Raw genomic sequence first — 27295 nt, 5'->3', positions numbered from 1 at the left:
CAACAGATAGGTAAGACATGAGCAGAGATAAAGCAGGTCTGGGCTATGTGCGTGTGTGTCATAGGTGTACTGTATGTATAAGTAACTTTATGATGTGTTGCTGATCTCTTAGGCTGTGACATGCACTGACTGCTGCATGGCGCGGAAACTGTTTTCTCCAAGCAGATGTTGCACTCTAGTTTGGTCAGAGAGTGAATCAAAATCTTGGAGTTTGCATTTAATTTTTGTAAAGAACTATGTACTGATGTCTTCATGTGTGTTCCACTGTAGCAGGTCTCTACACAGTCAATGTCTTTCTCAGTTTCTGATCTGTCACAGAGGTCAGATAGTTTGCCATTGTGTGCTCTTTGTAACAGGTACCATTTGAACCCATATGCAGCACTCCAGAAGTCATTGTCAATTAATAATGATTTTTAATAAAACACAGGCAATGAAGGCACTTGAGCAAATGAAGAAACGGTTAACAGTTTGTCCTTCAGTCTCGAGAACAAGGACATGATTCCTCGGACCCTAACAGTTCAGTCCGCTGATAGGCAGAGGTGACAGAGAGGGGATTACTGATGACGTGGTCAAGAAGGCGAGGGGTCCAGAACCAGAGGAGCAGTCCAAGGAAGCAGCAGAGCTTATGAAGGATGAGCAGCAGGAAATAGGTGCCAGGAAAAGGATCGAGGAGCCAGCCAGTAGCTGAGAAGAGAACACATACCCAAAGGTGGCATGTGGTGTCTCACAGACAGTTTCTGGGCAGAAGTAGACAAACTGGCCAGCAGGCGAGAACACTCATGCTTAAGCATCGCTGCAGGAAAACACCACATAGCCACAGGCAGACGGAAACCAGAGACGCAGAGGTCGGGGACAGAAGGCTGGTGAGTTTACCGGGCGATGCAGGAAGTTTGAGGCAGGCAGGGTAGGTAACAGGGAGATGATCAGGTAAGCAGTGCTGGAAAGTGTTGCATGTGGGCGGAGAACAATCTGGCAAGGACAGTCTGTCAAGCAGCAGGAGCAGTTGACCTGGTGAGGTGAGTGTGACAGACAAGCAGGAGCGGGAAATGTGGTATGGTGGAATGGTGTGGTGAGGATGGTATGTACGGCATGTGAAAAGTGCCCACTGTGACACACTGTTGAGAGCCAAATAGCATTGTTGTTTGTTTTGGGTTTTTGTTGATGTAGTTTCTTTTTCTTTGATTTCTTCTGTGATTTGATTGGGCTGGATTGTGTAAGGGTTGTCCTGATGCCTTGTGATGTTAGAGGAGGTGAGCCTTTCTCTCTCTCTCTCTCTCTCTTTCTCTCTCACACACACACACCCTTGGAGATTGCCTGTGCTTGTTTCTGTCCTCAGTCTTGACAACTGTGTGACTACAATAAATAAAGGTTGCGGTTTGTGGGTTGGGTCTGGTTTGGGTGGCTAATTAACACAATGTTTTTGCATCCAGTGAGTTTGTTTTGGTGGTTTTTTATATTAGCTACTGACACTACCTCCACTTCAAAACTATGGAAATAGTCTGTCCTTTTTCCTTTTTTAGAGTTAAACTTTCCAACCTCTTTAGGCTTTTGTTTGATCATTTTTTATTTAATTCTGTCAACTTTCCTTCTTCCTCTCCTCTATTTTCTGGGTGTGGAGCTTTGCACTCTCATGCTCTTTTATGGGGATTGCATGGTTGTGGTATAGATGATGAATGTGCTATTTAAAAATCAAATATTGATAACATGTAGGTGTATTATCTGAGTAATCCAGATAATACATCTTAAAACATTTCCGTTTCTTTCTGTTCTCACTTGTCTCCCTTCCCCAAAGCCATCTGGTTGCCTTTTCACTCTCCATTGGGTGTAATTGCTCTTTTTGTATGATTTTGTACAGTTATCGTTAAAGACTCTCTCCATCTCCCTACACTTGTCAAAAAACAAAAACAGAAAGAAAAAAGAAAGAAAACGCACAATAAACAAAGTTGAGGATGAATTTGACTGATGGCATTATTATTAATAATAATTGTGTTCATCTTCTTCTTATTATTATCATTATTATGCTTTTTTTTTTTTTTTTTACAGTAACAACTGTGCTTACCAGAACACAGCTGCACAGGAGGATTGTGTAGTGAACATGTGGGGCATTTATCTATGTTTTTTAGAATCAGTGAGGCTCAGTGACTGTATTAGGCTGTGGCCCCCTCTAGGTGGCGCCACTGGTATATAACATGGCAATGCAGAATAATATCATAATGTACAAATCCCCATTTTGTGTGACTCAAATCCACTTTTAAATGCATGCCTAGCCTTGATAAAACTCTTGATATGACTGTGCTGAAGCATCATCTGCAATTAAAATATGAGTTGCTTCCAAATTACCGACTTTAATTGTATTATTTTTAATAATAAATATATTAACAACAGTAACACTTCATAAGGATAGGTGGATAGGTGTATAAGTAAAGCTTAACTAATGCATGGCTCATGATTATTTAATACATAAATTGATGCAGACTGTATTATTAGTTCACATTTAATAAATCGTTAAAGAATGTTTATTCACAGTCACTTCACACATTCATTGATAAGTGACCAATAAGGTGGATTCCAGTTATATAAAAATTCATTTCAGACCCATGCATTTGCTGGGTTGAACCTATTCTCAAAGAAATACGAAGCTTCTCCTCAAACATAACATGCAAATTATCAGCACCTAAATATTTTTAGTACATAGTAGTTGTTGTCTATTCTAATATCTGTTAAAGGACCAGTGAGTCAGTTTAGGACTGAGAGCAGGTTTCTATGAGATTTGTATGTTTTTTTTCATAATAACTGAACAAAATCACAGAAGGATCAAACAAAAAAAAAAATCATTTGAAAGTAAATAAAAATAATATCAACCAAAAAATTACCTACAAATGAATAAATAAATCACAAGAGCCAGTGTGTCCTGTCATGTCTCTTCTCTCCAGTAGATGGCCTCATTGAGTTTCTGGAGCTCAGCTGTCCTGTATGTAGTGTACAGTGTACAGTATATTATACGGTAGAGGGCAGTTTCACCCTGTAGTTTGTCACACTGTCAGTACTTGTTGCTGGCAGGTGTTCATTATGTCCCTGACGTGTTGCTGATGTCTTGCTTCAGTGGAGTTTTTTTGCATTACATCAGCTTTAAGCCTGAAATAAATCTTTTTACGTAAATGTCAGAATTCTCTAGAGGGTCTGCTTTGGGGTTTGAATAGTTACATGTGCCACAGGAAGTGACATATTTGTTATTTGTTGTTTATGGCTACAGCTTGCTGGATGTTACAGTATGACATCAATGATCTCTGAAGCAATTCTTGAATTTGATGCTCAATTGATCTTCACAAATTCTGAAATTATTTCTTTTTTTATTTGATCTTATGTAAGTTATAGCAGAACAACAAAGGAAACAGCAGAAAAAAAGGAAGGAATATGAGACTACATTCAAGTGTCAACTTCAACCTTTAACTTTTTATCATCCTAATATTGTTAGCTGTAGTCACAGAAACAGTTAGGTTGTACTTTTTCTCCATACATATAGCTGCTGTAGCAGCACATTTTTATACTACAGTTTCAGCTCTCTACAGGGGCTGAGTTTTATGGGCTCCACATCCTCTTGGAGGTCCTTTAACTCCACTGCAGACAAAGCAAGGTGGAGATGAGAGGTGTACCCTGTCATCTCTCATTTTACAACTACTTTAGTGTTTCTAACTTTTAAAGTTTTTTTTTTTTTTTTTTTTTTGCTTTTTTTCCTCTTACTTAGAGATTTTCACTGCTGGTGTCTTTTCTGTCTTCAGCTGCACCTGAGTTTCTATGTGTTTAAGTAACGGTTCATAAGAGGTTTAAAATGTTGGTAGGCAGATCTGGATATCAACGAAAAGCAAGGTGGCACTTGAAACAAGGGGTGTAATTATGTCTATGTGTGTGTTTTACAGTAGCCTATACTAGTTGTAAAGCAATTAAATATAAGATAAAATCAAAATCCACTGTTACAACATCACTTCAAGTACTAGTTTCAAAGCAGTTCCTCAAATACTACTTTATTTAATCTATCAAAGGCATTTTTTTTTGCTCAAAATCTTTAGTTTAGTTGCCATGATTTGTAATGGCTGCATCAACCATCATATAGAATATCTCTTAATGTATTATGGGTTGCATATCCTCATAAATCAGCATTGCAATTTGTGGTATTGGAAAACTGTGTTTGATTGTACGTGGTCATGAACAACATGCACTTGTACTGATTGGCCCATTGGTTTGAAACTATGTTCCCTTTACCATAATTACCAAGTAAAGTTATTTCTCTTCCTCAATCTAGTTCATCCTTCATTTTGTTGATTTTCTGTCATAATTTCATTAGTTGAAATGGCCTCTTTTGTTCGTGCTTCTGTTTCACTGAAGCAAGAATTAAACTGGAATACGTGGCCCTTGTCACAACTGACATTTTGAGTTGTTATAGTGGAGAAAGCACAGGTGTTAATAGCACAAACAATGGCTCTGTTCTATTTAAGTGGTCTTTTTGAGTTAATCTGTTCATGTGTAGTGCTAAGAAAAAAACATCCTTAAATGTTGTGATAAATATTAAATCTAGATCACTGAATATAGTTTAATAGTTATGTTGATTTATTAAAGTTGTGGTTGGTAACTTTAACTTTTCATCAGATTTGTTAAAACTGTTACTGTATTCACAGAGTAATACATGAGGCAGACATTCTGTGAACCACGACTATGTCAAAACCTTGTATATGGCTGGGCCATGTATGAAACACTGGAGGGCTTTTAATTTGAAACAGGAAGCGCAGGTATATACTCAGTCATAGATTTCCACCATGACTTTTGCTTACAGCGCTGTCCCCATTGTTGTGGTCCAGCCCAAAATTCATTTAAATACATGTTAAAATTAAGAACAGTAATTTAGACACACTCACACAGCAGAAGGGAGCTGCTTTCTCTGCGTGGTGGAGGCTCTGCAGCTTTCAGCCACTAGTCAAGCTCTATCAGTAACAACAGTTTGTAAAATGCCTATTGGCGCCAATTATCAAAAGGAGAATTTTGTCACTGAGGCGGCACTCGCTCTGTTCAATGTAACACGTAATATTCATACAAACTTCAATCAGTGCCTTATTTCCACTTCCTCCTCATGACAGTGGCAGCGCCTGCTCTGACCAGTTCTGGCATTGTAACACGTACATGTTGTTCCTCAAACAAAGTGATGAGGTAATCCTTGCTCTCCTCAATCTGCCATTTTGACCACGGGTGGCTAGGTAGCTTGCTATTTCCATCATGCTTTTGTGCTAATGTGACAGTGGTTATAGAAAATGAGCCAAAAAAAAAATCATGGTTTTCTGCATCCTCATGTGCTTTAAATGGCATTTGCTAGAATCTACCATGGTGCACAAAAAACAACCAATCAGAGCTGAGGGGACTCTAACACAGATTCAATTATGTCAGTTTACTGCTGCTGAGCTGCAGTCAGACTGACAAACTAGGCAGCACTGACTAAATATGAATGAATATTCTGTTACTGCATTGCCTATTTCTTGCCGCAGATGTTCTCAGAAACATATTTTAGTGTACTGTTTAGCTGTAAAGTGAGGAAGTTTGTGACCCAGACGCCATATTGCAACTAGTCATACAAATGCTCTCATTTTACAGCTTAACAGTGCTAAAATATGCCTCATGCAGCCTACTACTGTAGTGACACTTACAGCAAATATAACAAAGTTATCTTTACAAAAGTTACTAACGATAGCTTCAAGCATTTTTATTCACCTGCATTTCATATTCACTTTATTTGTTTACTAATTATAATACAATGCTGCCACTGAACTTTACAGCAGTGTTGTTAGCTGGCAGCAAGTAAACACATTACCAAACCTGTTCATAGACCCAGCTCAGTTATGAAACACTACCTCTCTTCCACTGCAGAGTTGCTTTAATCTCAGTGAGTCTGTGGTAAAATGTGCATCATTCATAAACGTAAGCATGGGTTTCATGCAGAGACGCTGGAAGTAGGGGTGCAGGCGAGTGCAGCTCCTACTCCCTACTTGCACTTTCTCATCTACCCTTTACTGCACCACATGTATTTTCTTTTTGAAATAAAGAATTGGTGCTTAAGTTTGCCATCTGTGCAGCAGCATCATGGCCTTCCTGTGCCATTTTTTTCAGTTCTATCTTTACGACATGTCTGAGTCCTTTATGACGCATTCAGTGCTGTTAGCTCTAGACTAGTGCCAGCACACGCTACAAGCTGGCATGTGCTCAGATTGTGTCAACAAAAGTTCACTGTGTGTTAAGTGTGTGCTCATGCATCCTCCGTGTGCCGTAACGTGCACTGTGTGGTCTCTCCCTTGGCTCACATCAGCATGGATTGGTCAGCTGTTTTCCCCCATCATCACCTGGGGCCAGATCTATTAACAGTGTGTATATGCACAAAATCCATGCGTATTTCCCACACATAAACTGGAATATGTAAATTATAACTATGGTTGATATGACGATGGTGGTTTCATAACACAGAGAAAATGTTTTTGCTCTGTATAGATCATTGCTTTACTAATAATATATCTGTTTTATTTTATAAGACAAAAAATGTATGATACAATTTATTTATCAATTTTATTTATTTAACAGTAATAAATGTTCCTGTCTGGCAAATGCTCATGTCTCTCAAACTCCGTGTTTTAACACAGAATTTAAGTTACAAATTTGTTGTCTCTAAACCTAGGATGATATGACTTTCAGTAAGTGATGTCACTTCTCAGACTTAACAGAACTTCTCTGGAGCCACACAGGATGTCATACAACTGTTTTCACAGATGTATATAAACCCACAACCTGAGGTTGTAAAATTGCTGGAGTTCCCCCTGAAAATGAATTTGCATGAATGAAATAACATGTAACAACATATCAACATGGCAAGTAAAATATTCAGTAAAATATTTAGACTGACATGTGCAGTGTTTATTATTTGCTTCAAAACACGTCTTCCACGTCACCTAATCAGTTCAGTCTCAGCTTTGTTTGGTAGAATATTAACAAAACAGTCTATTGATGCTGGATTCTGCACGTAGAGAGATTTGTACTCTTGCACAACTTGTATCATAACATCGTGGTGTAATTTAATGTTTGTGATGTCAGTGTTACTAAAATAGATTTGTTAATCTTTTGTAAGTACCACAACCTGCATTAGGCATAGAGGTTTTACAGGGCTGTGGTTGTATTTACTGTATGCACTACATTTCCCTTATAAGATGCAGAGCTGAAACTTGAGCAGAGATACCCCTGGATGAACTTTGCATTGAAAGAAGACTTCTATATAGATCAGCATTAATGTGACCATACTGATAAGCTGCATACTATACTTCTCATAAACATTTATGGGTTTTCAATGAGCACTGCAACTTGCGAAGTTAAGCATCGTCTGTGTGTGTGTGTGTGTGTGTGTGTGTGTGTGTGTGTGTAGAACAGAAACAGGTCAGTGCCACTTGTGTGAGGCAGCCAGAGTTGGCAGAACACCGAAAGCACTGACTTTTAACCTCACACGTGAAATCAAAGTTGGCCAAATGATCTTTGTTCGGAACATGTTTTCACAAGTCAGAGTGGATAAATGAATGAGATTTTACAGATTAAAACTATTTGGAGTATATACATTAGCTAGTGTGGGTCTTTTTTACCCACACAGTAATCCCCCACGCAGACACCTGCGGTGCCAGGGATGATTCATGTACAAAGTTTCTTCATCTTTCACATTTCATTTCTCTCCCCACTCATTTTCCAAAAACATTACCAAAACAGACTCACACTACTCCCGCCAAATGGAAAAATAATTCACCTTCTGTCTGTGTCATTAATTGTACCGATTGTTGTATCTCTGATTCCGCTTCATTGAGTCAATAACATAATAACAAAGAGGGTTTCTTCGTTACTTTTTTGAAAAAGTTTTATATTTATGTTGACACATAAGACTTCATATGACAAAGTGAACTGAACTAGTTTCATGGCAGTCCACAGAAGGCTGCACAGCTATGGCAGAATGTTCAGGGGGCATAACGCTGGTCTTGGCTGGTTCTGTGCAAAGCAGAGTCTGGTCTAAGGTGCACAGGTGACTATTGTTCAGTTTGCTGAGAGTCTGGGTGGTTTGGCAGGCTACCAGAGACTGTTCTGACATTTTGACTCACTTTTTTTTTTTTTTTTTTTTTAAATTTACATCTAGACTTTAATTCAGGCAGCAGTTATAGTTATAGTCAGAATGATGAGCTCAGAAGTGATGACGGTGATGGTGAGAATTACTGATCTTATCTAACTCTGCTCTGGGAACAGATAAGGCTCTGTATATATTTCTACAAAAAACCCACTGAAAATGAAAAGTGCAATGAGTCCACACAAGTAACTTATGTACTTGCATATCCATGATGTAGGCATTATGCACTTAGGCCACACACTACCACCAAACTATGTGAGGAACATACTGTATCAGCAAGTGCAAGAGCCTGTATCTAACTCAGCCTCTCTGTGAGGCTGTGGTGGCAATACTTTTCATTCCTTAGCATGCTATCATTTGGTAATTGGCATGAAACACAAAGCCATCAGGTTGATGAGAATGCCGTTAATTTTGCAAGCATGTAGTGATGAACCAATATTAGACATACTGGACATATTAACATTTTTGACTTGGTGATGGAGCTCGATCAAAAGTCAAGAGATCACTAAGGTTATTACAATTCCTCCTCTCGACACCATGAATGCAGTGTTGAGGCTATCCGAGACCACGTCATGACCAAAACCAGACCGTATCGACAGGGGCACTCTGTCAAGAACCCCCAAAAATTTGGGGAAAATGGGCCCCTCAGGCACATTTCGCAATAACAACTTCAAACCCCTGGAAACCTCCCATAAAGGCACTGCCACTGTCCCAAAACCCAGAGCAGTGCCCCTTGTAACTAACGTATACAGCTAGATGCCATTAGTTCTGGACTTCTTTGCCTTGGGCCCCCATAGTCTAGGACGAGAAGAAGACTTTGAAATTTTTGAAACCAAATCCACACCAAGAGCAGGGCAGGGTGAGACTGAGTCCTGACCAAGACCAGACTAGTGCGACTGCTACGTGGCACAACACACTTTTGACAAAGTGTAGAATATGCAAACCATAGGCACTCCTCTAATTGAAGATCCAAATTCCCATAAAAACAAACACAAGACAAACAGAGATTCCTCATCATTCGCCTCTTTTTATTGCCATATGTATGTTTGTATGGGTAAGTGTACCATGGGTAAGAGATGTCTTGATAGGCACTGCAGAGGTCCATTTTCTGTGTAGGAATTTTTATTTGTTTTCTATGAGTAAAAAGAAATACTAACAAACACTAAGGAGCTGAAATCAGCTTAACCATCTTTATTCAACACTTGTTTGCTGCAGAGGCAATTCATTGATATCCCTGCAGTTGTGGTCCTGAAATAAAATCCTGAGTCCTCTTTGTCTGAGACCAAGGCAGGACAAGACCAAGAGACCGAGACAAGACAGAGTAAAAATGCAGTTGGGTCCGAGACGAGACTGAGACCTTCAAAAAGTGGTCTTGTGATGGGTCTCAAAACAAAGACTTCCCTCCAGTGCTACAACACTGCATGGATGTTTGTACAAAATTTCACGGCAATCCATCCAGTTGAGATTTTCTAGTGGTGGACTGACTGACAGGGTCCATGTCATTGGTTTGACAGCCCATTGGTTCGACATCCCATTAGTCCGACTGTCCGCGGTGCTGAACGATACGCCCGCCGCGAGTGGCCTGAGGCGGAGCAGGCTCACGGCTTATGTGTTTGTCACTTTCTTTTTCATTTTAACCCACACCATGATCTTTTCCTGACCCTAACCAAGTGGTTTTTGTGCCTAAACCTAACCAGACCTTAACCACAGGGCATCATGATGATTTCGGAACGGACTTCAGAACAATGAGTTTAATATGGTCGGAACAATGGGCTGTCGAACCAACGGGCTGTCGCACCAATGGGCAGTTCACGACTGACAAACCATGATCACTTGGGGAAGCGTGACTAAAAATAAGAGTTACAGAAGGGCCTCTTAGCAAATTTAGTCCACTGTTAAGGTTAAATATTGATCATCATCATGATATATGTAAGTAAAATGGTTTGTCATTGAACCCTCAGTAAATGCCTTTTTCTATTTTGACCTTTTTTTTAAAATTTAGAAGGATAATAACAGGTTCCACATTAATCCACGACGTAAGGTATGGCGGATGCATTCAAAAATTACGCACATCCTCGGTTAAACCCTCCACACTTCTTGTACCTGCTCAAATTTCCCTTGAACTGAGGCCCCAGTAGCAGAGGAAGTCAGAGTGCTCACTTGTGGTCTCTTAACCTCTGTGTCATGCATTGCATCTTGCTCTGCAAGTGGGTCACTGGAAAACTCGTAGAGGCATCACTGATTAACCCTGACTGACACAGCAGAGTTGAAGTTATTACACTGTCATCAGGCCTAAATCTGTTCTTTACTACAGAAGTTGCATCAGAGTGTGACTAAATGGCATTTAAAGTTAAATATCTCTGAGAACAAAGTGCTGGATAAGCAGTTAACTGCAGGGATGGTGGGAGAGAAGAAAAAGAGAATAAGACATAATGAGAGAGAAAGACTGACGCCATATATAGTCATGTAGGTTTATAACTTGAATTACAACATGTACAGTACTATGCTACATTACAGTAAATGCTAGTGCATTTTCTTGTCTCAAAAGGTAGCCTTTGACACACTCACACATGCACACATGCACACACAGAGTACATAAGTAGTGCCCTATCCAGTCCAAACCAGTTTTTTGTGAGCTCTGAGATTTGGCTTCTCAGCATGCAGACAAAAAAAGAACAAAAGCATAATTGCATTAACCTGCTTTTGAGCGCTAAGACCTCCTAACGAGCAGCCATGGGCAAAACGTCTTTGCACAAGTGCACACGGCAACGGGTAATGAACCAAAGTGAGTGGATAAAATATAATCACTTTAACACATGTCGTACCAATAAGTGGAATAAGTGTAAAATTACTTTCACATTGGAAGAAGCAAAGCCACTGGTTTACACTCCACAACTTCAGCTAAATGCACAGTGATGCCTTTGAAAGCAAGGGCCACCAAACTGTATGTATAATCACAAAAATAATGAAGAATTGATTTTTAAAATGTATTTTTATTCCAGTTAAGATTACAGGTTTGTATAATACAATTCACATGGCCAGCAAGCTGATACTCTTCCACCTGTAACCCAAGTGTGAACTCTGCTGTGGCCATGCTCTTGATTGATTGACAAATGTTGTCCTGTTTTATTATCATTTAGACACGTACACAGCTGACTTGCTTTCAGTGTTCGCCCACACATAAACAGATGAGGATAACTTGCTTATAAATACATACACTCATAAACAGATATAATCTAAGCAGGCATGCCTGCAACAAACACACGCACGCACACACACACACACATACACACACACACACACATAGGAAGACACACACACATATCCTGAACCTACGCACATGCATTCACTTCCTGAGTTTTAGCAATAACCCCTAATGGACTTTTGGATGGTTGGAAATCAATGCCCCCGCAGGGTTCAACTTGTGGTCATGTCACTTTAAATGACCTCTGCACTGCTTCATTTTAGCTTTATGCAAACCCCCAAAACAAACAAAGCTAAATATAACAGTAAAGATGGATACTTATATGATAAAAATCATCCCAGGCTCAGGCTAAAAAAAATATGCAGGGTTTTTCTTTAACAGTTTTGTAAAATGATGGTTTATAATGACTCATTTCAATTATTAGAACATTCCAAGTTATTCAACACAATTTAACATTTTGAATTATTAGTCCATCATAAAAAACACGATTCTATATGGTTCTAACAAAGCTCATACGGTAATCAATTTATTTAGAAAATATCTTATCATGAAAGTTATGATATCTTAAATGATAAATTGAGAGAAAGTTATGGCAGTTTTTTAGGAGGTGCAGCAACAGGCTGACAGCAGAAGAAAATTCTGTGTTTCAGGTGTTTTCGGTGAGAAAATTCAGTCTTCAAAGTTTTCCTGTGGAGTTTCCTTGTGGTTGAAAAAAAAAACCACATTCACGAATCACATTCATTGTTACTCACTAAAATGCATAGCTTGTATCCTTTAAGTCCAGCAATGCATTACATTGTTTATTGTGCATGATACAAACAAATCAGGGACCCACTCATGAAAACATTGCTGCATGGTTCTACTAGTGGTAAAAACCTGGGTACTTTTAAGTGTATCAAACATCCACTTTGAATGTTATCACTTAATTAAATGGTCATTATCGGTGGTGATCAGCCTCATATATATGGATCAGAAGGGACCTGCTACACTTAGTAGTAGGCTATTGTCAGCTCATTAAATGGCCATTGTCAGTTGTTAACTGCAACATATCCCATTGCCAGTAGACCAGAGCTGCGTACGCTGTATATATGCCTTTTATGTGTGTGTGTGTTCTTTTGGTTTGTAAACAGTGAAAAGCAGCATGGAGGCCTGTGAAAACTTTATAGTGGTTATTTCTTTTTATATCTCTTACTTAGTCAGTGTATCTTTTAAACTCTGTGCAGACTAACATGGATCGATGTTTGAGCACTGCTTGGGCGGAGACAGACGTTTTTTTGTGGTGGTATGTTATTGCATCTTGCCAGTTAAGGGGCTAAAATGAACATGTTCACCCAGGATTTGTGTTTCTATCAATGCTGATTTGAGCTAGAGCTGATAAACACCAGTGGCTACAGCAGAGTCATTTGACCTGGGTGTGAATGCTAACTTTTCCCAGTACATCAAAAAGCCAGGTGTTAGTGGGTTTTTGTGTGGTAAAAAAGTTTTTAATGGGCTGATAATAGCCGTCTTATCCAACCAGTAGGTGGAGCAGACCCCTGTTAAGCCACATGTATGAGGCTAGTCTGAGTGGGCGGAAGTTCGCTGCATAGATCAGCCTCTCATTGGGCGGAACGAGCCACCCGCTGAAGTCCCGCCCTACCACCTCCGGTTGCAGTTTTCTACACGTCCTTTATTAACTTTTGCGGTGTTTGATCTAGCGGGGATGTAGCCATTTTTCTGCCATGGTTCGCGACCTGTAGGTGATATTTTTGTGGGCGTGTTACACCAAAACCATTTTTTTCTCCAATCTTAAAGTGAGAGTCGGCCCAGCCAGACCTTTCTTTTCTTGAGAAAGGTCTGGTGAGCGAGACTAGTATGAGGCTAATAACGGCTATTTACTGTAATGGGCTGATAACATTTGAAGTAGAATGGAATAAGTTACCCCTTAAATATTCGTTCTCTATCATCATTTAGTTCATTCAAAAATGTCTTGTTTTCGCATCTTAAGGCAAATTGTTTTTCGTAATAATGTCACTGCTCCTTGTTGTTGTCTTGTCTTTTATCTGTAGATTGATCTTTTTAAAGTTTAAAGTGATAGTTCAGGTTTTTGGACATGAAGTTGTGTGAAACGCTGACCATCTGTAGCTCTGATGTGACGGTGTCACTACTGTCAATGATACCAAAAGGTTTTAAGCTACAAAAAAGTATGCATGTGTTTTGTTAGGCTATTTCAATAATTTTAAAACATCCCCGCATTACGTCAGACCTTGCTATCAATTGGGACAATTTTCTGGCCAGTATCACTCCGCTGTGCAGGCCTGCAAGACAGCACGGCAACAGAAATCAATAAGACAGTTCATCACCACGCCGTGCAGGTGCGCAGAACCAGTAGGCTATTATTAGTGAGGAAAAAGATGTACTAGCCCTATATATACCTACTACTACAGCGCGAACACCGGCTCAGGCTCACGACACACCGTCGTCAGCTGCTGTAGGTAAACAGAGGAATACCAAAATCGTGTGAACAGCTGTGGGAATAAAAACATCGCTGGCTCCCAATTCCATCGGTTTCCTGTTACCGATGTAACCCGTAGGCAACTTTGGCTTGTGTCTATTGGGATGAACCTCGCTACCAAGCCGGCGAGGGTGAAGCAACTGCGCATATGTCAGGCTCACTTCAGCTGCCCACAGATCCTGACAGATAGAGAAAACGCAATTTCCTCTTTGTGCCCAAAGAGAGATATGTTACCTACTACCAGTCTATATAACGATGTCTGTAACTGATTGTCTGTAAAACAAAATGTTTGATTGAACTAATAGCCTGTTGTGTTGTGAAGAGTAGCTACATTATACACGGCCTCGTTTTACCGTAGGCATTTAGTTTAAATCCATGACATGAGTAATCAATCACATAGAAATGTGAATTCATATGTGATTACGACCACCTCTGCTTTGTTCTGGTGGTGGGTTAGCCAAAGCTGCCTACGGGTTACATCTGTAACAGGAAACAGGAGTGATACTGGCCAGAAAATAGTCCCAACTGATAGCACGGTCTGACATAATGTGGGGATGTTTTAAAATTATTGAAATAGTCTAACAAAACACATGCATACTTTTTTGTAGCTTAAAACCTTTTGGTTACGTGTCCCCCGTACATCTTCAGAACTACTTTTTCTCCGGTAAGCTACGGGAGATTTCTCAGAGCAGGAGGCTCGTTGAGAGTAGTGACACCGTCACATCAGAGCTACAGATGGTCAGCGTTTCACACAACTTCATGTCCAAAAACCTGAACTATCACTTTAAGGTTGTAAATTATGTCCTTTTTGTATGCATGTTGTTGTTGTCTCTGTTTTGTTATCTAGGTCTCTGTTTGTTCCTTTGTTGTTTGTTTTGTAAAGCTAACAGGAAACCAGTTCCACATTTATTGTACTTTGTATTGTTCATTTTCCCAGTTATAAGTGTTTGGGACCCCCTCGAAAACGAGATGATACATCTCAAGGGGTATATTCTAAGAAATAAATTTCAATATAAATAGGTGGTTTTGACTTTCTGCAAACCATAGGTATGCTACATTTGTATGTTAGTATGTAGCAGATACATTGAAATGCACTGTTTTTTTTAACTTTCAACAATGCTGTGGTTAACATGTGATTAAGTTTAGGTACAACAAACACGTGACCATCTTTTGGCTTTGAATACTCCCTTTTTCTGGCACTATCTTGGGACAAAATGCATCAGTTGCTTGGTAAAACATGGCACTATCCAGGATGGGGAAAAGTAGGGTTGACTTGGTAGAACACAACTTTTTGTGCCACTCTTCCCAATAGAAACAGAGTGACAGGTCTCTAAAAACACCCATGTTTGGTGACTAGAGAGCATCTGATAACACAGCAGTAACTCGATAAATCGCAACTAGCTTTGTTGTTTGTTAGTCTTATACTGTTGTTTGCAGCTCGGCAGGCGTCTCACCATTTCCTTCACTTCCCAACAGACTATATCACTTCAGAAACGTTGATATGAGACACATGAAATGTACAAATATAATGTTTCTATAGTTTGCGGAAACCTACAATGCCAACATTTTGTGACAGGGCTTTCCACCGAATTGTCAAAGTTAAAAAATAAGTGTAAAAAAAGTTTCCACAGCAGCTACATGCTGGTAAAGTTCATTTTAGAAAGTAGGTGAGAAAGTAAACACGTTCTACTTTGGGCTTTTTGTATTACATGATTTAGCCATTGTGTCATTCTCTACAATTATCATAATCAAACAAGTAACAGCTTGATGGATTGCATTGCACCGCAGGGCCTATTCATTGAATAGGTTCCCATTGTGAGAGGTATAATCTGGCATAAAATGTCAATGGTTATCTCAGATACCCCTGATATTGTAAAAGCAAAATGACAATGATTTTATATAAAATGTTTGTAGGTTAGGGTTACAAGCACATCTGGATCCATGAGGCATCTTCAATTGCTGTCAAACAAAACAATGGCATCAATCTTTGGATTTATCTACCAGTGATACTCACCCTGGCTATAGATTTCTGAAAAGTCTACACACTCTTTCAGCTTACTCATGCACAACTGTTCCAGATTGTTACATCGGCACAGTTACTTGCAACTCTAGCCTCCAGAGCGGCCCGCTTGCCTCTGCGACTTGACAAGTCATCAGATGCTTTAACATTCCAGGCTCCAAAAACCACATGCTTGAAGGAGTAAATAAGACCTAATATGTCAGCCCACAGAGAGATGCTTGTTTGTGTATGTGCCTGCACGCCTCATTACTGTGTTTGTGTTTGTTTGTGTGTGTGCTTGTATTTGTGTACTGAACCTCGAGAAATGAACATGCTGGCTCATGGAGGTTTTTTCCATGTCTGGCTGGAAGCATGCAGGGGCAGAGAGGATTTACAGGAATTGGAGGAGAGGTGAAGCAACAACGGCTCTGCAACAACCGATGCCATAACCTACTGCCAAGTAAATTAAGAAGGCGTGTTGTGTGTGTGCGTGTGTGAGGGTGTGTGCATATACTGTATAAACACATAATTTCCCAGAGACACAAAGCCTCTGGGACAAGACCAAAACAATATCTGTGTCTAGTGGTCCGTGCACATTTATACAGAAACCTCTTCATGGACACAGTGGTTTACAGTGACAGTGGAATGGACATTTATCATCATATCTCCTAATATATTCATATAAAAAAATGTTTCAACAGGCAACCACAGACTGACGTCCAAAAACTTTACAAACTGCCATTATTGATACTGATTCTAGTATTGTGGGGTATTGCAGTTCTGTGTTTTATTTTACTAGATTGTCCAAGTAGTGTTGCCATACCCAGCAGAAGCCATCACTTACTGGTGTGGGTAGATACAATGTCCCAAGGAAAACTGCTCACCCTTGCACCAAAATTTTTCCCAGTGGCCACTCACAATATTGCAGCAAAAAAAATCCCCTGTGGCCTAGCATTTTTCCCATAGACCACCACTGAAGAAGAGACATCTGTAAAACTGTCGATAGGACACCTCGAACTGCAAACAAGGTCAATTCCGATTCTTTCAAATCCATGGTGGTTTTATATATGTGGTTTTATTTTATAAACATCCTCAAGCCGAGAAAAGCGATTTGAAATTCCGTAACTTCATCACAATGTAAAGTCTACCATCTGGGCCAGTGGGAGAAACACTACTGCACATATTCATTGGGCCGCATAACGCAGAAGTAAACCCGAAAGCTAGACAACTTTTTTGGCATATGCGCCAGGGGAGCAACTCCATGAGAATGAATAGGCACCATCTTAGAGTCCAGTATAATTTATTATTAAAATCTGTGGTAGGTACATCCATCGGTTCATCCATCCATTTTCATCTGCTTATCCAGGGCCGTGTCACGGGGGCAGCAGGCCAAGCAAAGCACCCCACATGTACCTCTCCCCAGCAACGCTTTGCAGCTCCTCCTGGGGGACCCCAAGGTGTTCCCATGCAAGGTGAGATATGTAATCCCTCCCACATGTCCTGGGTCTACCCCAGGGCCTCCTGCCAATAGGAAGTGCCTCTAACACCTCTAACGGGAGGAGCCCAGGAGGCATCCTGATCAGATGCCCGAATCACCTCAACTGAACCCTTTTGACGTGACCCTTTCTACTCTGCTCCCTCCAGATGTTCGAGCTCCTTATCCTATCTCTAAGGTTCAGCCCAGCCATGCCATGGAGAAAACTAACTTTGGCCACGTGTATATGCGATCTCATTCTTTTGGTCACTTCCCTGTGCCACTCCACAGGCAGTCCAGACAGCTCAACAATGTATAGTAGGTATAATCAATGTCAAACTTCTCTCTATTTCATTACTTGATTGTGATCATTTTTGTTAAGTGTTATAAAACTGACGACTTTATGAAGAGTTATTTTCTTTCAATGTTACGCTAAATTCTTGCCAGAATGTTAGCCATCACACACTCTGTGCATTGGCTCCCGCACAGCTGATACATTCTGACAATGCTCCATTTGCTACCTTTGTGTAAAGTTAGGATTAGATAATATTACCATTGTTGATGGGAAAAGTATTATTTTAAGATCACACCAGTGATAACGCTTCACTTCAGTCAGAACATGCACAAAAAGGTAACGTTGATGTCAATTTGTTATTTTGTGCCGGAACTATCATCATGGAAATAAATAATATTTTGATAAAAAAGTGTCAGCCATTGCACGGAGTGCGACAAACAACAAATCATTTTGGTGAAAATGGACCAATTTGCAAATGCTTATCAATGAGCCATCTCTAACGCTAGCTATCATAGCTAAGTTACCTGACAGGTAATTAGCCGCACAATCAACCGTTGATAAACAATGGTGCTCACAGGCTTATTCAACTATACGCTGCTGTTTATAGCTTCATTACATTGTATTTCTCAGGAAGCCCACGTGAAGTCTGAGTAAAGTGTCAGTCACTTATGTCGCAGGGCATGTGCAATCTATGTAAACAGCAGTAGGCCTGGATTTAATTTATTACTTATTAGTGTAGTATACTGTAGAGCTGTACTTGGTTACAGTAATATAATATAATATAATAAGAAATAAGTTTTCAGATTTGGGATTTTTTTGAGGGGGGTGCAGACTCCCAGTCAGATTTTAAAGATGAATACATAATAAGAAACCAGAAAAGAAGACTGACAGAATATTTCATTTACATTTTAAAGAGATCATTTTTCTATGGCCTGCATTTTGTTTTCATTAATGGTCTAATATTTTCAATCTTCTGTAAGTTGAATTGGAGGTTTGGGCGGCAAAACATTTCTTCCTTGCTTTGATGACAGGAAATACTGCAGACTGTGCAGATGGAGCATGATTTTGAATATTCATGGTGGGAACTAAAAACAGGAACTTATGCTGTTATGAAAAGCAGTGGGCTGATTTTGACGACAGAAATCCAAAATTCCGAGCAGCAACTGTAGCTCACAATGCTAAAACCTTCTCGTGTGAGCGTTTCATTATTCACGTGCATGCTGGTGTCATTCACTGTTATTAATATGTCATTTTAAAAAGACAAAGCCCAAGGTGCTCAACATCATAAATTACATAATGATAATAAGAATATAAATCTGAGCTGTAATTCTTTTGCACAGACTTGCAGGGCCATTCAGCAACAGTGGGGAGTTGTGCATACATGTGTGCACATGTGCTACACAGACATGTATGCATGCATCAGGCGTGCGTATGTGAGTGTGGGCACATGTATGTCTGTGAGTGTTTGCACATATGCATTGCTGTATCTGTCTTTTAAAGGGTGTATATCTGTGTGTCTGTGTGTTTACTTATTGATCTCGTCTGTGTGTCAGAAAGGACACTGTCTCAAATTGATCTCTCCTTCACTTTTCTTGTGTAAGAGCATCATGGCTGATTGTTGACCCCAGAGTGTCCCCAGTGTAATCTCCTGACCTGATATCTGAACATGAGCAAACCTGCGTTTGAGCACTGGAGCCACTCATTTTGTAATTTGGCAAAATACAGCTCTGTCATTGTACCTCATGAAACTCTGAAGAATATATTGTACTTGTCCTTTTACTGTTTATATCTTCAGTTAACAGAATGCAGTTTTTACATTGAAGACTGTAAGTTTTAAGGGGAGATATAACTAAGAGATATCACCATGAAACTTCCCCGGCTGATTTCTTACTGTAAACAGTTATTTTTTTTACATTACACGTTTTTTTTTAATATTTTAAGTGTAAATATACAAACGATGCATTATTTATAATCATCTATTAAATATGCACTGATTTGCATACATTTCCAGAACAAAAATCTGAACACGGCTAAAACCAGGTTGAAAATACTTTTGTTGACACATGGGTTATTGAAGGGTTTTGCAGGGGGAACTTTGGATATCTCCTTTTATCACTCCTTAAATCAGGAAATACTGTCAACAGCCATAAAAAAAATCAATTTTTGTTGTGTTTTTAGAAATAAAATGTTATTTAAATCAGGCTATATATGATAAATAATGTAAATGCTACTGAAGTTGAGATTTTTGGCCCACAGTATGACAAAACACTCATTTTGAGAAAACAACCTTTAAAGATATGTATTGTACAATTCAATACTTTTTTAGACAAAAAATAAGACGCTAGAGTAAAGATGTTAACTCACAGAAATCACTGTTAAATTCCCCCAGTGGATTAGACAATTATTTTTTACAAGTTTTCTGAAATGTTATATTTTAATATGCAAATATGACACTATCTAATTAAATATGCACTTTGAAAGTACATTTCCAGAACTAAAAAAACACCTTAATGTGTATTTTGTATTTTTTCTTTTCACTAGTCTGAGGGAGACATGGCAGCAATATAGCCCAAAGTCTCAAAATTGACAAGCGCACAAAAAAAACCTGTTTTCACCTGTCTCGCCATAAAAGTGAAGATAATTGGAAATAACACCCACAAAGCAGCTCTCACAAATAGGATTACTGCGTCAACAGCTCAGCATGTTCAGATGATATGGCCCATTGACTTTATTTGTGTTGACCCAGTTAAGCCTAATGGCCACAGATAAAAGAAACAGACAACTCTGTCATTCTGTTTGATCACTGATAATGATCATTGACTAGAACTTGATCAGGTTTCAATGGATTGTATTGAACACTGATCATTTAGGAATGGTCAGCACTGCAATCAAGGATTGCTGCTTTGATTAAATCTTGATTTGAAGGCTTGATACTTTGAATAATCCTGATACAGTGGAGACTGTTAGGATAAAGGCCTCAGATGATAGCAGCAGGAAGACAGTTACACTCAAACCCATGGAAAAAAGCCAACAAGCTAAACGCGTGCACGCACACACACACACACACACACACACACACACACACACACACACCAAACACATCATCATCATCATCATCATCATAAATTCCTTATGTTGCATAATCTCCAAAACATTCAAATCTAGTGACAGCATGCTCTGAGTATGTCATCAGTACAAACCACAACCATTCCCTTACATGCCCCGTGAGCTGATATTCTACACTGGCCAAACCAACCGTTACTCACTTCCCCTTTTCTGTTCAATGAAAACCAAAGGAAACAGGCGGAGTGACTAAAAAACAGGCTGCAAGAGGACAAGTAAAAAACGAAAGTGAGAGAGATGAACGGAATGGGATACAGTGGTGGAAGAAGTGTGAAATACTCAGTTACAATCAAATGTCTTGCATTCAAATTCATACTTATGGGAATAGTTTGATATTTGGGGAATTATGCATATTCACTTTCTTCCCAAGAGCTAGAGGAGAGATAATCAATACCCTCTTCCTGTCTGTACTATTAATAGGAGGGTACAGCAAACAACCAGTTTGCTTAGCTCAAAGCCTGGCAATAGCAGAAAACAACTCGCCTGGCTCTGTCCAAAGGTAGGCATCTACCGGTACTTCTAAAGCTCACAATTTGACATGCAAACTATTCCCTTAAAGGTCCAGTGCATAGGATTTAGGGGCATCTGTTGACAGAAATGGTATATGACACATAATAATTTTTGTTACCTTAGAATGAGCAGTTATATCTACATATGGAGCGGGTCCTCTTCCATGGAGTCCGCCATGTTGTTCTACAGTAGCCCAGAATAGCCAGATCAAATACTGGCTCTATATAGGGCCATTCACATTTTTGTGTCTTTGAGCTGACCCCCGTTGGTGTCCTACACGCTTGGCACACAGGAGACGTTTCAGTTATGCAATCTCACAGCTAGATACCTGTAAATCCTGTGTATTATTAACATGTAGTTAGGAGTAAAAACGCTCATTATTCAGACAGGCATCACTGTCATATTATTATATATTATTTGAATATTTTTACTGGTGCATTTACGTCTTAGCAGAATTTTAATGTTCTTTGTGTAGAGGTGGAACTCATGAAACTACTTTATACTGTTACTTTCATTAACTCTATAATAATGCATTCTATTTTATTTGCTTATTATAAGCCTAGATTCTTTAAAATCCTAACCTAGAAAGTTATCATTAACTGTAAGATGAATTTAGTACTGTTAAAAAGTGCAGTTTCCGCCCCTAAAATATAGTGGAGTAGCTGAAAATGGAGATACCCAAGAAAAGTACAAGTACCTCAGAATTGACTTTGTAATGTAATTAGTTTAATCTTCACCTTTGATGAGATGGGAAGAAAGGCCAGACATCCAGGAAGACATCAGAAATGCAAGGCACAACTAAAACTGACATACAGGCCTTTATCTTTGTGACAATCCACCTCATTCAGACACTGAGACACTACCTTGACACAGTAACTGTCTGAACTCCAGCCAGATTTAAGGACAAGGACCCTGAGCAAGTCAAGTTAATATGTCACCAGGTTTGGCTTTCAGGTACAGTTGTGAAATGCTAAGTACGTGCTGGCCGTGTTAAGCTATCAGGGAAGAAAGGGAGGGTTTACGGTCCAAGGGGCTGATCTCAGCGATTGATCCGCTGGTATAAAATGCTGCCGATGGCCGAGGCTCACAATGGACATTCTACTGCAACACTGAACTTTTACACCGTCTACTCTCTACTTCTCGTCACAGTTTACCATCACCTTCAATCAGCCATGGGAGTTGCCTACAGCGTTGGAGAGTAAGTAAAACGAATAATCCGGAGAGCTGTGAACATTGTCATGCGGGTTCCTGAACATGGGGGCATTACCTGTAGTTGAATTGGACTGTACTTTGGTTTGCTTGATTCAACAAATTTAAGTAAGACAATGTGAGCTTGCAAAGACTGTTGCATTTTGAGATTTCAAATGCAATCTTCTACATTTATTTGAGGTCAAATTCTGCATGGGATCTGAATCCTTTCACAGTCATGGTGATTAGTGTTCTTGATGTTGTTTATGATTACATACAGTAGGTGCAAAGGAGGCAAGGGGGAGTGGTTTTCGTCATGCTATGGTAGAAAAACATGTTGCATTGTGGTTGACAGTCTGATGAGTTAGACATGCGTGTGTGGGAGTCTTTGTGTGTGACACTGGAAGAGAGAGCGATAGTGTGCTACAGAGAGAGGCATGATTGAGGTTAAACAGCTCTACAGTTGAAGTAGGTTATTTTAAATTACTGCATACTGGAACTGCTTTTGTCCATGGGAAATGGACTTCTAGGATTTCAGCCCTAAATTGCCCAGAAGTTGTTCTCTTTTAGAAAAAGCGCTTCCCAATTTTCACTTATCTTCTCAAATATCCTCAGCCTGGCATGATTAATGCTTCAAACATTCAAAGCATGCTTCACTTTCCTCCTTTTCATGTCCAGACAGGATTCGACAGATAATAGAGGTGTGCCAGTGACATTTGCAACAATATGTTTTCTCTCTCATGGGAAATAGAGGTTGGGCCAACTGCCATTAATGCTTGAAAGTTCCAGCAACATTACATGCACTGGAAAGTCCAAGATTTGTTTGCTGTACTGCAGTTAAAATGATATGCTGCTTAAGCTGAATGTTTTTATTGTATTTTCTGATAATATTATGACATTGTAACTCCATATAGTGGTGTTTGATGATAGAAGCCCCTTGGTATTTGCTAAAAGATTTTAGCTATAGCAAACCACTTGAGTAAACACATTATCTTTTTAGGAACAATATAAAATGATAATCTATTAGTAAAAAATGCACTTTCTCCTTTTGCTTCTCTAGGGTCGACCACCTCTACACCTTCTTTGTGCAGTGGTCACCAGACATCTACACTAAGGGCAGCAAGAAGCACCGCCAGCCCCGCTACATCATCAGGGAGAAACAACTAAAACGTTGTCTGGTAGTGGAGAAGAACAAGGTGGCTGTGATCAACAAGATCCTCAGTAACTCCGTCAAACCCACTGCTAAAAACTGGGAGGTAAGGTCTGAACGGACACACACATATGATTAAAGATAAGTCAAAAGCCCTCTGTGGCTCTCTTACTGCAGGTTAACATCAGGGCAAGACAATAAACGTTCTACAGCTCAAACATTTGTTTTTACTTTTGTAAATTGTCTCACGAAAATCATCAAGTATCCCAGATTTACTGTAAGTGAGGCTCCAAAGTGCTTGGCAGTTATCCCAGAAGTTGTGGGAAATACCAGGCTCTATATATGGACATCCTATCTGGAGCTCCCTCCCATTGCCTCAGAACTGTGTGTCACTTTCCGGTTAGAGAGAAAAGAAACTGCTCCATCTCAGAGCCGACCAATGAGAAGCCCCTCCACTTAAATTTCAAACCAATAGCATCACTGACACACAAAGTGAAAGCAGACCAGAGAGGGTACAAAAGAGATGGATGCTCGTCAGGTTGTTTATTAGACATGTGGCACTCCAGAGTACAGAGCTTGACAGAGAAAGCAAGAACTATGAAGCTGCTGCCAGAAAATATCAAGGTGCTTTATTTTGCCAGTGACTGTGCGGAGCCATATGTTGAGGTAGGACGTCTATGCTGCATCTTATCTTGTTAGAAGATGTACTGCATTTATGGAGTAAAATATCATTTACTTTTGGGGTAAAATGTTTTGTCACTGTCCACATTCACTAGTGAGGAAGCTGTGTTAACCAGGGACATAGGTTTTGGGGGGGTCCTCTGCCAGAAAATTTTGAGCATCACACACTAAATTTCCTGCGTTCTGGGAATTTTTTGGATCTTTCCTAATAGTGTGGTGGTAGTGCGAAACATAATACACTGAGCAGGAGAAAATAATTCCTGCTTCATGTGTGTCCCCTGCGTATCCCATAAAATTAACACCTTGGTGTTAACTGTAAGCTCTGTAAACACTGTAAGCAATGATATGTTTAACCTTCACATTGCACCTGTTAGCCGTCTGTGAATGAATCACTCAACCACAAGTTTCTGTATGTAATAAGGAAATTCTCATTTTGTTCTCCCCTGTGTCCTCCAGATTATCAAAGTGAAGGACTCCAAGCGCCGCCTGAGTCTGTGTAGCTCGGAGGGCTCTGAAGCAGAGCATGATTACCACGAGGAAGTTGATGCTCTTCCCGTCCTGAGCCAACACAGCCAGCTGCTGGATGACCACCAACTGGAGACAGTAAGTTAAAAACAGCAGCATTTTGAGACAATCCAAGTGGATGATTTGGTAGTGATTACAGCCAGCAACAAAAGATTTTAAATGAATGAATGATTAAATAAATGAATGAATGAACTCTATTTGTGATATTTTCATGCATCCAGTATGGCATCTTTTCATCAGCACCTCCCTTTCCAACAGCTTGCTGCTCACATGCCAGCCAGGACTCAGGGCTGTCCATGGCAACTGGTCTACAGCACAGCCGTCCATGGGAGCAGCCTGCGGACTCTGTACAGGAACATGGCCGAGCTGGACAGCCCTGTGCTGCTGGTCATCAAAGACATGCACAAAAAGGTTTGCATCTTTATCTTAACTCTCCAGAGTTGTTCAGTGGTATTCAAGCTGACACCCTGATTAACAGTGTGTCTGTAGCTACTCCTTTAATAACCTGATATTTGGTCTTTTCAGGTGTTTGGGGCTTTTTCTTCTGATCCCTTCAAAGTCAGCAAACACTGCTACGGCACAGGAGAAACCTTCCTGTTCAGCTTTAACCCTGAGTTCCAGGTAAGAGGGGAGTTTCCTGCAGTGTGGTTAAAAAAATCACATCTAACAGCAAGTCTGAGAAGTGGTGTATGGTGTTAAGTTTGTAACCATTTAAGAGCAATTCTCTATATTTGGAACTAAACACAGTCTCAAGAAAGTAATTCTTTTGTTGTGCATTGGATTTGAGTAAGTGTCTTACATCTTTCTTCTTCTCCCAGCCATACAGGTGGAGCGGTGAGAACTCCTACCTGGTGAGCGGCAACTTGGAATCTCTGCACATTGGTGGAGGAGGGTAAGTTGTGTTTTCCGCCTGTCAAATGTAGACACCCAAGGGAGAGGCAACAGTTCAGTCTGTCAGTGTCATAAAATCATAAAAAGCAGGTCCATAAAATAGTTACAATAGCTGCTACCTGTGACACATCTGAGATTACAGCACCTGGTGTCTGAGAGCATAAAACAGTAACAACTTTGAAAAGATTTGACATTAAAGTGTTATCTTTTTCTTCACCTTTAGGGGTGGATTTGGGCTGTGGCTGGATGCTGATCTGTACCGCGGCTCAAGCTTCTCATGTCCCACCTTCCACAACGCGTCTCTCTCCACACAGGAAGACTTCATTGTACAAGACCTTGAAGTCTGGACTGTGATGAACTGAAGAGAGAACATTTGAAAACATGAGCTAAAAACAAAGCAGAACCCACTGTCCTGTCTGGACAAAACTTCCAGACTTCAGGGAGCACCTGTGGTTCGAGCCACTACTGTACAAGACCTGATAGAGTAGTTGCTATCATCTGTGCACCTGGCTCAGATCGGCCCACATACAGTAGTAGAGGCCTGTTGTGGTGGATCTCGGGCTGGACTGGTTTGATCTGTGCCTGATAAAGACAAAGTGCCAGATGAAATCCTGCGATTGAGGGTCCTGCTGCTTTAAACTACTGGTTATGCATCAGTGGCCCCGAGCTAAGTCCAGTCAGTAACTGGCATCTGACGCTTTAAACCCTCCATGCCCTCCCTTCGTTGTGGGGAGCATTATAATACAAAGTTCACAGTTACACTGTTGAATAAAAAGATTGTGACGACTGTAAGCACATTCAGGATTTAAGGAAAATGTTTTTCTATTTTCTGCGTAACAGCCATGTTTGGGGCATTTTAAAATGTGCGTTTACAGTATGTATCTGTGTGTGTGTGTGTGTGTGTGTGTGTGTTTAAGTGTACATATGTTTTATTTGCTATCATGGTCCCAAGGTTTATGAAACATACTTGGTGCATAAAGGGCCATATGAAACTTCAAAAGAGAGAAAAAGAGAAAGTTAAATGATTACTTTATGATAAAAACACTGTAACATGATAGGACCTGCAATGGCTTATCTGGATTCTAATTGTACTTACTTAACGTGAGGTCTTGTTTTAATATCATTCATTTGAAAACTACTGCTGCAGATGAAGACCTAACCACTCAGGATGAGAAATAAAAGTATTGGGTTGCACTATAAATTATGTATTGCCTGTGATGTATGTGGTTTGTGGAGGAAGAGACCTCAACTGTTATCTTTCACTTCTGTTTTTTGGAAAGTGAGACACCTGCCTGCTTATTTGCTTACAGACAATATTTACATGTATTGACAATATTATTTTACGTATTTTTACTATCTATTTATAAATGTATTTTAAAGAAAATCTGAACAGAAACGCAAAGCAAAAATTCTTGTTGTTCTGGTTTCATATTTCTTTATGTTTGTGTGTACATCAGAGTCTGCACTGCTAATGTTGTTTTGTGATACCACATTAAAACTTTGTCTTTCCTGGTGATGGACAATGTTTTCAAAGCATTCATATTTTCTTATGAATAAACCCTTAAAACAACATCA

General features: G+C 39.8%; 1 protein-coding gene across 3 annotated transcripts; it reads left to right on the top strand.

The window, feature by feature from the left end:
• Positions 1 to 572: 572 nt before the first annotated feature.
• On the top strand, positions 573 to 27295 carry LOC125893712 (nuclear receptor coactivator 7). 3 transcript variants are annotated; one of them, XM_049584576.1, is made up of 9 exons: positions 573 to 863; positions 17250 to 17355; positions 17528 to 17679; positions 23534 to 23729; positions 24761 to 24907; positions 25088 to 25240; positions 25355 to 25450; positions 25648 to 25721; positions 25944 to 27295. In XM_049584576.1, the coding sequence occupies exons 1-9, from the start codon at positions 715 to 717 to the stop codon at positions 26080 to 26082; spliced, it is 1212 nt and encodes a 403-aa protein (XP_049440533.1). In that variant the 5' UTR covers positions 573 to 714; the 3' UTR covers positions 26083 to 27295. The 3 variants fall into 3 exon arrangements, with proteins under 3 accessions (XP_049440533.1, XP_049440534.1, XP_049440536.1); XM_049584577.1 differs by lacking the exons at positions 573 to 863; positions 17250 to 17355; positions 17528 to 17679 and adding an exon at positions 22329 to 22483; XM_049584579.1 differs by lacking the exons at positions 573 to 863; positions 17250 to 17355; positions 17528 to 17679; positions 23534 to 23729 and adding an exon at positions 23866 to 24289.

This window comes from Epinephelus fuscoguttatus, linkage group LG8, assembly GCF_011397635.1.
Source record: "Epinephelus fuscoguttatus linkage group LG8, E.fuscoguttatus.final_Chr_v1".
Lineage (NCBI taxonomy): Eukaryota > Metazoa > Chordata > Actinopteri > Perciformes > Serranidae > Epinephelus > Epinephelus fuscoguttatus.
This window is presented reverse-complemented; position numbering and strand designations above follow the sequence as displayed.